The sequence below is a fragment of the Lynx canadensis genome, chromosome C2 (assembly GCF_007474595.2).
Source record: "Lynx canadensis isolate LIC74 chromosome C2, mLynCan4.pri.v2, whole genome shotgun sequence".
Taxonomy (NCBI): domain Eukaryota; kingdom Metazoa; phylum Chordata; class Mammalia; order Carnivora; family Felidae; genus Lynx; species Lynx canadensis.
Window position 1 is genome coordinate 76,515,604 of NC_044311.2, and position 13,887 is coordinate 76,529,490.

Consider the following 13,887-nt stretch of genomic DNA (forward strand, 5'->3'; position numbering starts at 1 on the left):
TGGTATAAAACCTGACACCATTTTTACCATTTTATTTTTTTATTTTTATTTTTTTCTTCTGGTTTCTTTTTTTAAATTTTATTTTAATTGTAGTGCAGTGAACATACAGTGCTAAAATGTTCCCTTTAAAAAAAATTCCAGGGCCTATGTTTAGATCATTACGAATGAAACTTTAAGAAACCTGCTAAATCAATGTTTCTCAAACTTAAATGATGTTCAGATTCCTTGTAAGGGAAAAAGATTCTCCCAGATCTCTAAAGTCAGCTTAAATTATTTTTTATCATGTCGCCTACATATGTATATGTATACCTATGGAAACACAAAACTAAGGAGAAGCCTCCTTATTTTTGTAGATTTTATGTATCTATAGAACCAAAACAAATTTATAAATTAAATACAAAGAGGGACACCTGGCTGGCTCAGTCGGTAGCACATGAGGCTCTTGATCTCAGGGTTGTGAGTTCGAGCTACATGTTGAATTTACTTAAAAAAATGAAAAACCAAAACTACTAAATGAGAAAATTAAAATTTATAATGTTGATTTAACATAAGGAATGATATTTTGCTGAACCCAAATTGCCCCTCACCACATGAATATTTTACCGATCACAAGAGCACAGCTGTATTTAACCACATACCTTGTGATGACTCAGTTCTACTAACCTTTGTTTATACGGTATACCACAATATAATCCAGCTATAACTTGGTGTGACCACATTATTTATTTTTAAAGTTCTTCTCTCTTTTTTTTTTTCCCTCATAAGTCTGCAACAATTCACTTAGTACTATTTGGTAATCACAAATCCAAACATAGGCAGTGAAATTGCATTCCCAGAATAACTATAAAGGGTTGATAAATTTATAAACATATTCCATCTTGCTAGTAATCCAATACAAATTAAAATGCGAGGCCATTTCCTCTATCAAATTGGGAAAGCTTTTTTAAAAGATAAATAAATGCTGATGGGTATGTGTGATGGGCACCCTTGAGTACTTCTGGTGAGAATGAAAACTGGCCTGACCTTTCTGGAAAGCAATTTGGCAGAAGGTATTCACAGAATGAAGAGCTTTCAAAGTCTTCGAGTCTGTAATTTCACTTATAGGGTTTCTATCTTAAGGAAATAATTTTTACATGTGGGCAAAGATTTCTGTATAAGGATATTCATGTCAACGTTCTTGTTAACAGTGAAAAAATAGTTAACCCCCTAAATGTCCAAAAATTAAGAAATAAACTATATTATCAACAATTATGCAGCCATTACAAAGAATATTTGTGACAAATTTTAATAACAGTGGATGGTGCTCAAGATACAACACTGAGCAAAAAACCAAATAAAAACAAAAAAAAAACCGGTACACAGAACTATATATTTATATAGTTCTATTATGTAAAAGACTGTAAATGTGCAAAGAAAAGACTCAAAGAAAATAAGCCAAAAGTGCTGTTTCCTGGGATGTGGATAATTTCTGCTTTACTTTTCATATTTCCTGAATTTTCCAAGCTTTATATAATAAGCATATAATTTTTAATTTTTTAAAGTTTATTTATTTACCTTGAAAGAGAGAGAGAGCATCAGCAGAGGAGGAGAAGAGAGAGAGGGAGAGAATCCCAAGCAGGCTCCCTGCTGTTAGCACAAAGCCCGACAATCTCATGAACTCATGAACTGAGAGATCTCATGAACTGAGAGATCATGATCTGAGCTGAAATCAAGAGGTGGATGCTTAGCTGACTGAGCCACCCACGTGCCCTACAATATTTTAATTTAATTAATGCAAACAGCCTGTGTCAGTTTAGACTGCCCTAAAATAATTCTTATTGTGATTTGGAATCATTTCCCTATAACATCCAGCAAGGGTCCTAGATTTACTCCCTAGAGTTACACAGAATACATCTCAAACTGCTGTACAGATTCAGAAAGGTCAGGGAACAACCTTCCCCACCCCTCAGTATCATAATCCAGTCCCCCACTTCTGCCAATTTCCTTTCTGCCCAACACTTTTAACAGTTCTCTGTTAGAGTTTCTGATCTCACCAGCCTGCTGACTCTCTTCTAGCCAGGCTCCTGTTTAATAGTTTTCCTCTAAAAATGTGATACTGAGAACTGAAGGCAGGTCTTCAGACTTCTAAGGCACAGCTATAGTCATGCCATTTTAAGCAGTTCTCTGCTTAAGAACCTCCAGGGCCTCTTACCAGAAGAGCAGACACCCCCAGCTTGGCATTCAATGTCCTCCTTGGATCTGGGCTTTGTCTTTCCAGCCTTATATCCTGTTGTACCTTTAACATATTCCATGCTGTACTTTCAAGCTATGGGTTGCTATGCATTAGTGAGTCATGAAATCAATTTAGTAACCAGCATTAAAAAAAAGACTAAAATATAAAATGCCAAGTTGTATTGCACATGCTAAAGGTGATTACTGTCTAGGATTTACACACAGTGTGTGTGTGTGTGTGTGTGTGTATACATGCATAAATGCATAGTGTTAACCTGAAAAATACAAGTTTTTACCAGCAAAAATGGGTCTATTAGGGAATAACCAAGAATTGCATTTCCAGACAAGCAAGCTGTGGCAGAACTATAGGCAAGTCCACCAAAGCCAAGGAACTTATTTTGGAGAAGAAGTAAGTTGGGAGGGTTGTTTTGAAGGAAAATCCATTGGTGAAAGCAGGGATTCAGATTGTTCACTGGCTGAGTCCCAGGGGTAGTTGATTTCTCGGAGGAAATGCAATGTACATCTTTCCCTGTTGGGTCCTGTAATCGATGATTCGCTCTGTTGAATATTCTTCTGTTGGGGTCTGTAATTGACAATTCTTCCTGTAATTGACATTGAGTAGTAGTTGGTTCCCCCTTCCAACTTCTCCTTTTAGCTTCCTGAGGCCCACCTCAGGAAAATAGTTCCACCATTTTTCTTCATCTGTGTCCTAAAGTGATGGTCTCTTACCTTTCTTATACCACTTAAAAGAGCCTGACTTGCATTACAATGCACTAGCATTGTAGCTAGGTCCCTATATGGAGTTCTTAGCCCTGGGGGCAGGGCTGTGTCTCACCCACCTCTGAGCCCTTCAGAGGCTCAGAAGTGTAGTGTGCCTAGTTGCTGTGCAATAATATCTTCCCAACTGAATATTTTCGAAATCTCCTTCTAGGAGCATCTTCTGTTCTTCCTCCTTCCATTTTCTTTACTATAGGCCCCAGTAAGCATAAGATCTGTGCTTTGGGGCTAGGGTTATCCACAGTGGTGGCTCTAAAATCCAGACTGTCCTGAAAGCTTTCATCTTTCTCCAGGAGGAATAAGAGAAATAAACATACATTTTTATCCATTTAAAAGATATCTCCTTTATTTGAGAGTGTCTCCCTATACGTTTGGTGTTAAGATGTATTTTTTGTGGATCAATGTTGACCATAAGTTAGAAAATAATAGTTGTTTTTTAGTGTGTATTTATTGTCCTTACTTGGCAAAATAAAAAGCTGGCAATTCTTTGTGCGTCTTTAAAAAGATTAAGTAAAAATTTACCGGTTACAAATTCCAAAAGTCTGGAAAACAACTACCTTTCTTGCCTGGCTGAGGTAGGGTCTCTTTCTTAAAGGCCAGATGAATTCATTGACATAGGGCTGGAGGCTTTTGTCTTCGCATTTCAAAGACTTGTATGTACCGGTCTGCGCTTCACTGACGTTTCCACTCTCCTGTTCCGCAAGATGTTAATCACCCATTAAGTCCCTGGTGTGAGACATTGAATCTCTGTTCCTTTAAATGGGGGCGTGGTGTAGGGGGGCGGACCGCCCAGGAGTGACAAGAGTGCGGGGAAGAAAGCGGAAGCGTGGCCATCAGTGGTGTAGACTGCGCATGCGTGAGGCTGGAGCCAGGGGGCGGGGTCACGTGGGCCGCGGGTCCTGGGCTGGAATGGCCGCGAGCGCAGGTAAAGAATCTCCTGGGAGCGGGCCAGCGGGGTGGGGACTGTAGTGAGGGCTGTCCCCCGGGCGGGAGTAGAACGCGCCGGGTTTCTGAACCTCGGCCCTTTCCCCCGCGCGGTGGCGCGGCCCTGGAGTGACTGACGGAGCAGCCCCAGGCTGACTAACTGGACTGGGGCCCACGAGCTCGGCAGGGTTGACACTGGGGCGGAGAGGCGTGTCCGGCGTTTGGCCTGGAATTGGCTTAGGCGGTTTACACTTGTTCCTAACAAATGTGAGGCCGAGGGACAGGTGCACCCGCTTCTCCTGATTGTGAGACTAGGCGGCGGGTGATCACCCTCCCCCGGATGAAACAGATGTGCAATCCGCCTTTCAGGCCCCTGGTACAGGTGTAGGCTACTTTGTCTCTTGAAGGTTGAGACAAGTGTGCTCCCCAAGTGTGGGGCCAAGGCTTAGATGAGGTGTCCACCTCTTAGGATTGATGTGCACCCTGTGAGGCTGGTTCCAGTTTGTCTCTGCCTGCAAGTGTGCTCCCGAGTGAGGGCAGCAGGAGGACAGGTGGGTCTGTAAAGTTTGAGGCCACTCCTGTGTCCTGTTGTGTTCTCCCGAGTGTGGTATCTGGGGAAAGAGGGAAACAGAGCTGCCTCAAATGTTTGGGTGTGCTTCAAAGAGAGGGTAGGGTGTGATGAAGTAGGGTCAGCTAGGGAGGTTCCATGGCCATGGGTTGTCAGGAAGAGCTGGGAACCTTCTTCAACTAGGCATGCCTCTTCCATAACCTCCTAATATTAGACTCATACTAGAAATGGACAGGAAGGCTTGTGTCCTCTGCATGCCCACCGTCTACCACACTCTTCCCCCCCCCCCCCCCCCCATAAAAAGAAAACACAAGCAAAACAATCATGGAGGTTGACTTGTGGCACCACCTCTCCTTCAGATGTCTGTGATTGAGAGGTAGTTAATTACATGTCAGGTGTGTGTGTGTTTGAAGTCTAATACAAATGGGGATGGAGAATCTACGTGTTTGTGGAAGACATGGGTTTGCTTATGGTTAACTTTAAGGAGAGAGTAAATGGATACCGAATCCTCTGTCAACAGGTGGCCTGTTCCATAGAAAGCATAATAAAAGATAGGGGGGGGGGAATTCGGTTGAACTATTGGGTTTCATATGTTAAAGAGACATGTGAAAAAATTCTTTCTAGAGCGCTAAGATAATAGTATGTTGATTATCCTTTATATATTTTCTTTGCACCTGGACCAGCATCAGCAGATGGATGTTTTTTGTCTTCGGAATATTGAAGCTTCTCGGCACTTTATAGCCGTTTGTCACTCTTTTATAGAGATGTCAACCATTGTGATACCAAATGTCAGTTATGTAGGTGAATTAAAAGTAAGGCGTTTTCAACTTAAGGAAGTATGTTTAACTTTCCATCTGTTTCTACTTTTCACAGTGGTTAGATAGTGTCTTGATTCACAGCGTCAGGTGTAATCTATATATATAGACTCAAACTGTTCGAGTCTTAATTGAATCTTGAATTAATGTTTTAATTATCTTCATTTCTGTGTAACAGCCCCTGTGTTAACATCTTCCCAGAACAAAGAGAAAACTCCTACCTTCAGTATTTACAGATTCCAGGGAAGGATAGTGAGTGGCTGAACGGATACCAGAATGTCATGTCCTACTCTTCCGGCTAGGTTGGAGTGTAGGACGAGCAGTTTTCCAAAGGAAAGATGTTGAAGGGATGTTTTAACCATAATCAAATTTGTTTTTCTTCTGTGGTTCAGTAAGAAGTTTCCTTTTGCTCTTAAAAAAAAAAAAAAATCTCTTGTGACTCCACATCCTTCTCGACCCCCTAACCAAGAGAAATTGAGATGACAATTAATTGGGAGCTAATTAAGATGAGTGGGAAGGCTACCATCTACTCAGCCTACAACTGAATGGAATCCTATCTTCTGTGCATTTAACTGAAAAGAATTCACTCGTACCAATTTAGGAAAGAAGAAAGGGGAATATATTTCAGTCTACACAAAGCCCATGTACTTCTTAGGAGAAGTTCTCTAAGGGTGGGGTGGGTCTTTGAAGAGTAATTCTTATAATACTAAGGGCCTACTGGAAGCTGGAAAGAAGTGATTTTTTTTCCTGTCTCATTTCACTTATCACCTCTGTACACATTGATATAAAATTGATGAATAATATTAGGGTTTATGCATAATATAGATGTTTGTAGACATGGATCTTACCATTATTTTGTATATTATGATAGGGATTAGTTTTTTCTTATTTATTTTTTTTAAAGCTTTTCATTTTTTTTTTAATGTTTATTTATTTTTGAGACAGAGAGAGACAGAGCATGAATGGGGGAGGGTCAGAGAGAGAGAGGGAGACACAGAATCTGAAACAGTCTCCAGGCTCTGAGCTGTCAGCACAGAGCCCGACGTGGGGCTCGAACTCACAGACTGTGAGATCATGACCTGAGCAGAAGTCAGATGCTTAACCGACTGAGCCACCCAGGCGCCCCAGTTTTTTCTTTTTTAGAATGTGGCACCTTGAAGGTTGTGCCTGATGGTTCATAGCAGTAACTTAGCACCATGCTCAGACAGAGCGTGAGCAGGGGAGGGGCAGAGAGAGAGGGAGACACAGAATCTGAAGCAGGCTCCAGGCTCTGAATTGTTAGCACAGAACCTGATGTGGGGCTCGAACTCACAAACTGTAAGATCATGACCTGAGCCGAAGCCGGACGCTTAACCGACTGAGCCACCCAGGTGCCCCCCTCACTTTTATTTTTAACATTTGTTGTTCTATATGTATTTCCTAAGTTTTAAATAACCACTCTTCTCATTTAGACATTTACCAAGAGAAGAGAAAGGGAAACAGGTTTGGGCTTTTTCATAGTGGCTGCTCTGAGAATTGTGGGCTTAAATGTGCTTATTCTTGGAAAGAAACTCGAGCCAAATATGCATCTCATCTGAGTGTATAGTAGCATTGTGTCTAACAGAGGGTCTGTTTCTGAAGTCCATGAGTAAGGTGAAACTTGAGTACTCCTGAAAAATACCTGGGAGGGAGTCTCCCAGGTTGGAGACCTGTCTCTGAGGAAGTGCAACGCAGCCAGTTTTTCCTCCATGTTGGAACAGCATGCTATTTGTTATTTTGGGCACAGATGAAATGGATCACTTATGTACAAGGCATTCAAGAACTGAGACCAAAAGGGCAGCAGATATCCATCTCCTGTCGTGTGCTCACCCTGAAGTGTATAGTATTGGGTGGAATGGTGTGCAGAGTCCCCATGTATTTGTGAATCATTTCTTTTTTTTCTTTCTCTTTGCTGAAGATAATAGTTGAATTCCTGTAAACAGAATGGACATAGGATGCATCTCCATTGTTTTCATCTTGGTTTTGTGTTCTGAGTTAATGTAAAAGAACACAAAACATATGAAATTGTGGAGTTTGTGTCATGTTATACATGAACTGAATGATCATTTTTTAAAAAGCACTGTTACAGATTTTTAAAAATCTCACCAAATGCAAAGAATGGAACTTGCAAGGTGGGAGGCTTTGGGGGTAGAATGACTAACCATATCTTATTTTGAATGACCAGAACTGCCATTTGGGGCTGTAGAAGCCAGTGATGCAGTGTTGCTTGGCTGCTTATTGGCCGGAGGGGTGGGGGGGGGTGGGGGTGGGGTTAGGGATTGAGGAGAGGAGGGAAGGATTGATGGGTTGATTAGCATTGGGAATACATTGGTGAGCAAGGTGGATCTGGTCTTTGCTCTTCTGGAACCTGAGGGAAGGGAATCACGGTTCAGACACTGAAACAATGATTGCAATGTGACAAGTTTAGTGAAAGAGGAGAACAATGTTATAGGTGCATATTAACAGGGAACCTGGTTTAGTTGAGCAGGACAAAAAAAGTCTTTGAGGAAGCAACGTTTTAGCTGATATCTGAGGGATGAATATGATCAACAGTAGTTGACAAGCCTGATTACAGAAAGGTAGAGCTCAATTATAACTTGGCTTACTATGGCACAGATTCCTATAGGCTGTGAGTCAAATAACAATTATAGGTAATAAAGCTGATACATTTAATTTGCAACACAGGTGTTAGTCCTGTCTTCCAATTCTTGTGTTAATCAGCAAATATTTATTGAATGTCTACATAGCTATGTAACTCAGTGAGCCTACTGATGTGGAGTATACAAAGAAGCCTGGCTTCATTTCTGTTGGGGACAAAAGACATAGTCACATGGTAAGTTAATGAATCAATATGAGGAAAGCGCCAAGGCACTGTTGTAAAGAAGACATGGATTCTGGATTCAGAGGATGCTTAGGGAGGGAGGAAAGAAGGAACTTAGATAAATGGAGAGGAAAAGGAAAGGGCAGGTGAACTAGCACGAGCAGACATGGAGGGAAAGGGGAAGCTCTTCTTGAAGGACTCTGAATACAAGTTACCTTTTGTTGTAAAGAAAGGTAGGGTCAGCTCATGTGATATCTGGAATCCTAGGCTTAGATTCTGGAATTTTATACAGTAGGCATTGGGGAGCTGTTCAGAATGAGTCCATTTACTAGAGAAAGAGCAGAAAACAAATAGAAGTTAATCCTCTATTGTATTTTTCTTCACAAACAAACCACAACGACAAGACAAAGCAAAACATGCCATGGAAGAAGAGAAATACTTAGATTGGGAAAGCTGGAAACAAAGTTGGAATGTAAAATTGTTTCCATACCATGATTTCGTGATACCTTTCTGGGGCTACAGTAAGTTATAAAAAGAAAACAGAACTTGATTCGATTTCATCATAATGTGAAAAGTGTCTCATATGACACTTTTAGGAGGAAAGGAATGTCAGTGAATTAAATAGGATCCTGGAATTTGAAAACAGTTGGGAAGGTCTGCCGAGGTGAAAACAAACCGTGACAACAAAAAAAAAAAACTGGTCAAAGAGTTTCATAGTCACCCTGCCTAATATAGGTTACATTCTAGAGTTCTTATTCAGTTAACCAGGGTTGAAATGGGGTCATTGCTGTTTATATGGTACATATATTTATTTTTAAATGATCCTTGAATCTATTATTACTTGGTAGGGAATAACCTTATTAGTTAAGAGGGAATAGCCTTGAGAACTGTCAAGTTGTCAGATAATCTTAAATCAGAACTATTAAAATGTTAGTTTATCAGGACTCAGAAGATGACAGCATACTGGGTAATCATGATTTATGATATTTTCTGTCAGAGTAATGTGACTTCATTCTGGGAGAGACTAAGAAACAATTGATTTTACCTATTGTGTTGTCTGCAGGTACTGTCTGACTTGGCATCTCCTTAAGAGCTATAGAAACACTAGATTGCAGGATGGTTGGGTGGAAAGCTAGTTGTAGAATTTAGTCTTGAAAGGAAATTATCAGTAGTACTGGAATATCACTTAAGTGATATCTGTAGGCAGTGTCTGCATCATGTGTAATAGGAAGCGTCATATATTAAGCATTTCATCATTGGTCTGCATATTGGAATGAAGAGCTTGCTCAATAAATATTTGGGCACACAAACTCATGAGGGAGGGATTAGTATTTCAGAATATTGGCAGTGTGACCAGAAACAAAATAGTTGAAGTTTGATAGTATTCTTTCTTTCTTTCTTTTTTCTTTTTATTAAAAAAAAAATTTTTTTTTAGTGTTTATTTATTCTTGAGACAGAGACAGAGCGTGAACAGGGGGGGCAGAGAGAGAGGAGACACAGAATCTGAAACAGGCTCCAGGCTCTGAGCTGTCAGCACAGAGCCCGACGCGGGGCTCGAACCCACGAACTGTGAGATCATGACCTGAGCCGAAGTGGGACACTTAACCGACTGAGCCACCCAGGCGCCCCTCTTTTTTTTAATTTTAAATGTTTATTTAATTTTGAGAGAGAGAGAGAGACAGCGCGGAGTGGGGGAAGAGCAGAGAGAGAGGGAGATACAGAATCAGAAGCAGGCTCCAGGCTCTGAACTGTCAGCACAGAGCCCGATGCAGGGCTTGAACCCATAAACTGTGAGATCATGACCTGAACCGAAGTCAGCTGCGTATCCAACTGAGCCACCCAGGCACCTGGATAGTGTATTCATTTCTTATTCCTGCTGTAACAAATTACCCCAAATGTAGCTTAAAACACAGATTTATCATTTTACAGTTCTTTACTGCTCTTACTAGGCCAAGATCAAGCTGTGCAGGGCTAGGGTCCTTCTAGAGGCTCTGGGAGAGAATCCATTTCTGCCTTCTGCAGCTTCTAGAGACTGCCTAAATTCTTTGACTGCTGGCATCCTCCCTCCTCCTTCAAAGCCTGCAACACAACGTCTCTGTGACCCTGCTTTTATTGTCTTATCTCTTTCTCTGACCACTCTTCTGCCTCCCTCTTCCACTTTTTAAGACCCTCATTGAGCCAACATGGCTCATCCTGGATAATCTCCCCAAGTCAAGATCTTCATTTTATCACCTCTGTTAAGTTCCTTTGGCCATTTAAGGTAACAGAGTCAGAGGTTCTGGAGATCAGGACAGACATCACTGGGTATTTTACTTACCGCAGGTAGATTCAAGCACAGCTCAATTTCTAAAAAATTGGACTCCTTTTTTAAAGAAAATCTGAGCATGGTGACCTTTTGTTTCCTAGGTCTATTTGGGTTGCATAAATTTGCTCACTAACATAAAAGTGTAATTGCTGGTAACTGATAAAAGAGGAAGTTGATGTAAAAGCACAGATTTATTTATTTATTTATTTATTTATTTATTTATTTATTTATTTAAGAGAGAGAGAGAGAGAGAGAGAGAGAGAGAGAGAGAGAGCCTGCAGTGAGTGTGAGCTGGGGAGAGGGGCAGAGGGAGAGAGAGAATCCCAAGCAGGCTCTACACTCTACACAGAGCCTGATGTGGGGCTTAATCCTAGGACTCTGAGATCATGACCTGAGCTGAAATCACGAGTCGGATACTCAACCACCTGAGCCACCTAGACACCCCTAAAAGCACAATTGTAGAATGAATTAGTAGTATATGACAATTATTATAATAATTAAACGTTTTTCCTGAAGGGTCTCTGATGCTTTACTGGGGGCTGTACTAGTCTTAGATAAAACGCTTAACATTAAGCTCATAAAGAAACTTCTGAGAGCAGAAGTAAGTGTACTCTTCCAGTAAGGTATCCTTATGATAAGCTTAACACTGGCCAGACTGTTACAGAAGTACTGGATATTGTTTCAGGATGTTTAGCTCTGGAAGAATTTGGAAATCTTGAGGAAATTTTAAATGATAATAGCTAGTATTTCTTGAAAACCTATTCTGTGTCCAGGCATTATTCTAAATGCTTTATAGTCATAATCTAATATATTCCTCACAGTAGCTCTGCAAAATAGGTAGCTGCATTCCTAAAAGTCAGGACCCCCATTGTAAGTTAAAAAAAAAAAAAAAAAGAGTTGGGAGAGTATGCTGGCTTATAGAGCCAAACCACCAGAAGACTGTGGCTAGAGTGAACATCATACAAGACTGGAATAAGGGGGCCTGAGTGGTATCAGGACACCCCTTCCTCATCTTCTCTGGTTCTTTTTGTAGGTTGATTTTATTATTGTTAGAGAATCTGTTTCTAGGATGTAAATTGAGTCCATAGTGGTGGATCTCCAGTGGCATTTATAGTATGTGTTTAGTTGATATGTATTGAATAAATGACCTCCTTTTCTGCAGAACAGGGTGGGGTGTAGGGTGGGGGTGCTGCTCAGCCTTACTATTCATTGTTTAGAACATAGTGGAAGCAGCTTTTCCTCACTGGTTCCATTTTAATGAATCCCCCTGAAGCACTCTGGCTGCATTATGCAGTCTCTGTTACTAGGGGAGTTTTGATTGGCAGCCTCCACAAGAACCACATGGTTTGAAGGAGCCCTTCCTCCAACAAGAGGTGCTGTTATGGGCAAAAACATATATGGCCACGATATTTCATCTTCCAAGATATAGAAATAGAGTGGCTCAGAAAGGGTAGACAAATTAGCCAGGGTCACAGATTGGAGCTGGTAAAGCCCAAAGTCAAACCTGATTTTAATGGACTGTTTGGCTTATGTTCTTTCCACTTTGCCAGCATATCACAATAATAGGAACTTGGTGAAGTGAAGGTTGAAAGTGGAGTAGGGTAGCATGGCAAGATGGTACTCTTTGTTTAGGGGATGCTTGATCACTTGAAACTTCTTGAATGTGGTATCGGTGTTCATAGATGCTGAGCTGCCCTGAGAACCTCTTAACTAATACCAGATAGGAGATATAAAAAAAAGAGCCAGAAAAAAAATTGTTTTCCTTTGTGAGTTGTTTTAGAAAGACGAATGTGAAGAGTTAAATATTTTAGGTTATTAAATCATTTCAATAAAAGTGTTTTTTTTGGGGGGGCTATTGTGGTCTTTTCCATTCTTTTTTTTAATGTGTAAGGATAAAACTTAATAACTGTCCTCAGGAATCACTGAATGTGTATTAGATTGTGCATGTTTGCGAACATTCCTTGACTAATTGTAATCATTTTTCCTAAGTGGAGCAAATACGAGAGAACCTTATTAACAAGGAATTTGTCATGAGTCAATTCAGTACTCTTCGAAAAAAGTCATATTATTGTTAATATTGCTTCTGCCCTTGGCTCATTCCAAAGGGGAAATATGTTTAGTACCTGAGATTGGAAAGCTACTTTCAAATGTTGCCAGATACAGAGTGCCCTCACTTATGTCTTCTAGGAATGTATTTGATATCATGTGTTTGTAGAACAGAGCTTTAGTCTATCTTCTATAACATGTGAAAGAAATTAGTCTGTATTTGGTAATATACCAAATGTACTAGCAAGAAAAATTGGTTTCAGCTCTTGAAAAATCTGTCTTCGTGAGTCTACATGTCTTACATATAGTAGTTACTCGTTTCTTTTAATCTGATAAAAATGAAAGTTGGAACAAAGTGAAATTCATCGTCAGTACTAAAAAACAATGAGCCTCGGATAAAATTGTCAGTGAATTTTAGGCATTAAAAAAACAATAACAGCAACTAATTTTCAACTCTTTTATTTTTTAAAAAGCTTATTTATTGGGGTACCTGGGTGGCTCAGTTGGTTAAGCCAACTGTTGATTGATGCCAACAACAAAACTGATGTGTATGCTTTTCTCCAGGGGAACTGGAGATTTGTGGGGTTTAGGAGTGTAAGGTGGGGGGGGGGTTAATTGCAGTTCTTGGAACCAATTTACCCTTATTCTCTTAAAACATAAATCTGTTTGGTCCCAAGTCTAGTGGCTGAACTTATCCCAAGTCTATCACTATCACCAGACTTAATGACTTTGGGTGGTGGACCCCTTCCCAGACTCCGTAGTGAGATATGTCTCCTCTGTGCTTCCATAGAAGCTCTTCCCCAGTATCATACCTCAAACCCTAGGATTGATTTCTCTTTGCTTCACAGTCAGGTGATTGAAGAATCCATTTCCACACAAGTCTAACCAAGTACGTCTTTGAAATGTCCAATTGATGAAATCTAAATGATGTATATTTTTTCTTTTTAAAAAGAGATCAGATCATTCAGGTCATCATGATCTAAGGCCAAAAATCAAAACAAAACAAACAAAAACTTGCTTGGATTGACTGAACTACAATTATTATAAGTAACTATGGAAAACGAACCAGACCATGAAAATATGGAACAGAGCCTTTGTGCCAAGACTACAGAAGAAGAACTGAATAAGTCTTTCAATCTTGAAGCTTCGCTTTCAAAATTTTCTTACATAGATCTGGACAAGGAACTGGAGTTCAAAAATGATCTGGTAAAAATTCAACTTTTGTCAAATGATGTTATTTAACCAGAACGTTGGTTAGAGTTAGAACCTAAAGACTTTTTATATCATTTTCACATGAATTAGTAGAAGTCTATGAACAGGTTTATGAGATCATATCAGTCTTCATTTGTGTACATTTACCATTTATGAAACACTTTTAACATATGTTCTCATTCGAGCTTCA

General features: G+C 40.1%; 1 protein-coding gene across 1 annotated transcript in view; it reads left to right on the forward strand.

The window, feature by feature from the left end:
• The first annotated feature begins 3,850 nt into the window (after positions 1 to 3,850).
• The window catches only part of VPS8 (VPS8 subunit of CORVET complex), a 247,992-nt gene continuing 237,955 nt past the window's right edge, over positions 3,851 to 13,887 (forward strand). The window contains 2 exon segments of the mRNA XM_030328374.1: positions 3,851 to 3,913; positions 13,438 to 13,691. Coding sequence (XP_030184234.1) covers positions 13,539 to 13,691 — 153 coding nt within the window. The 5' untranslated portion in view covers positions 3,851 to 3,913; positions 13,438 to 13,538.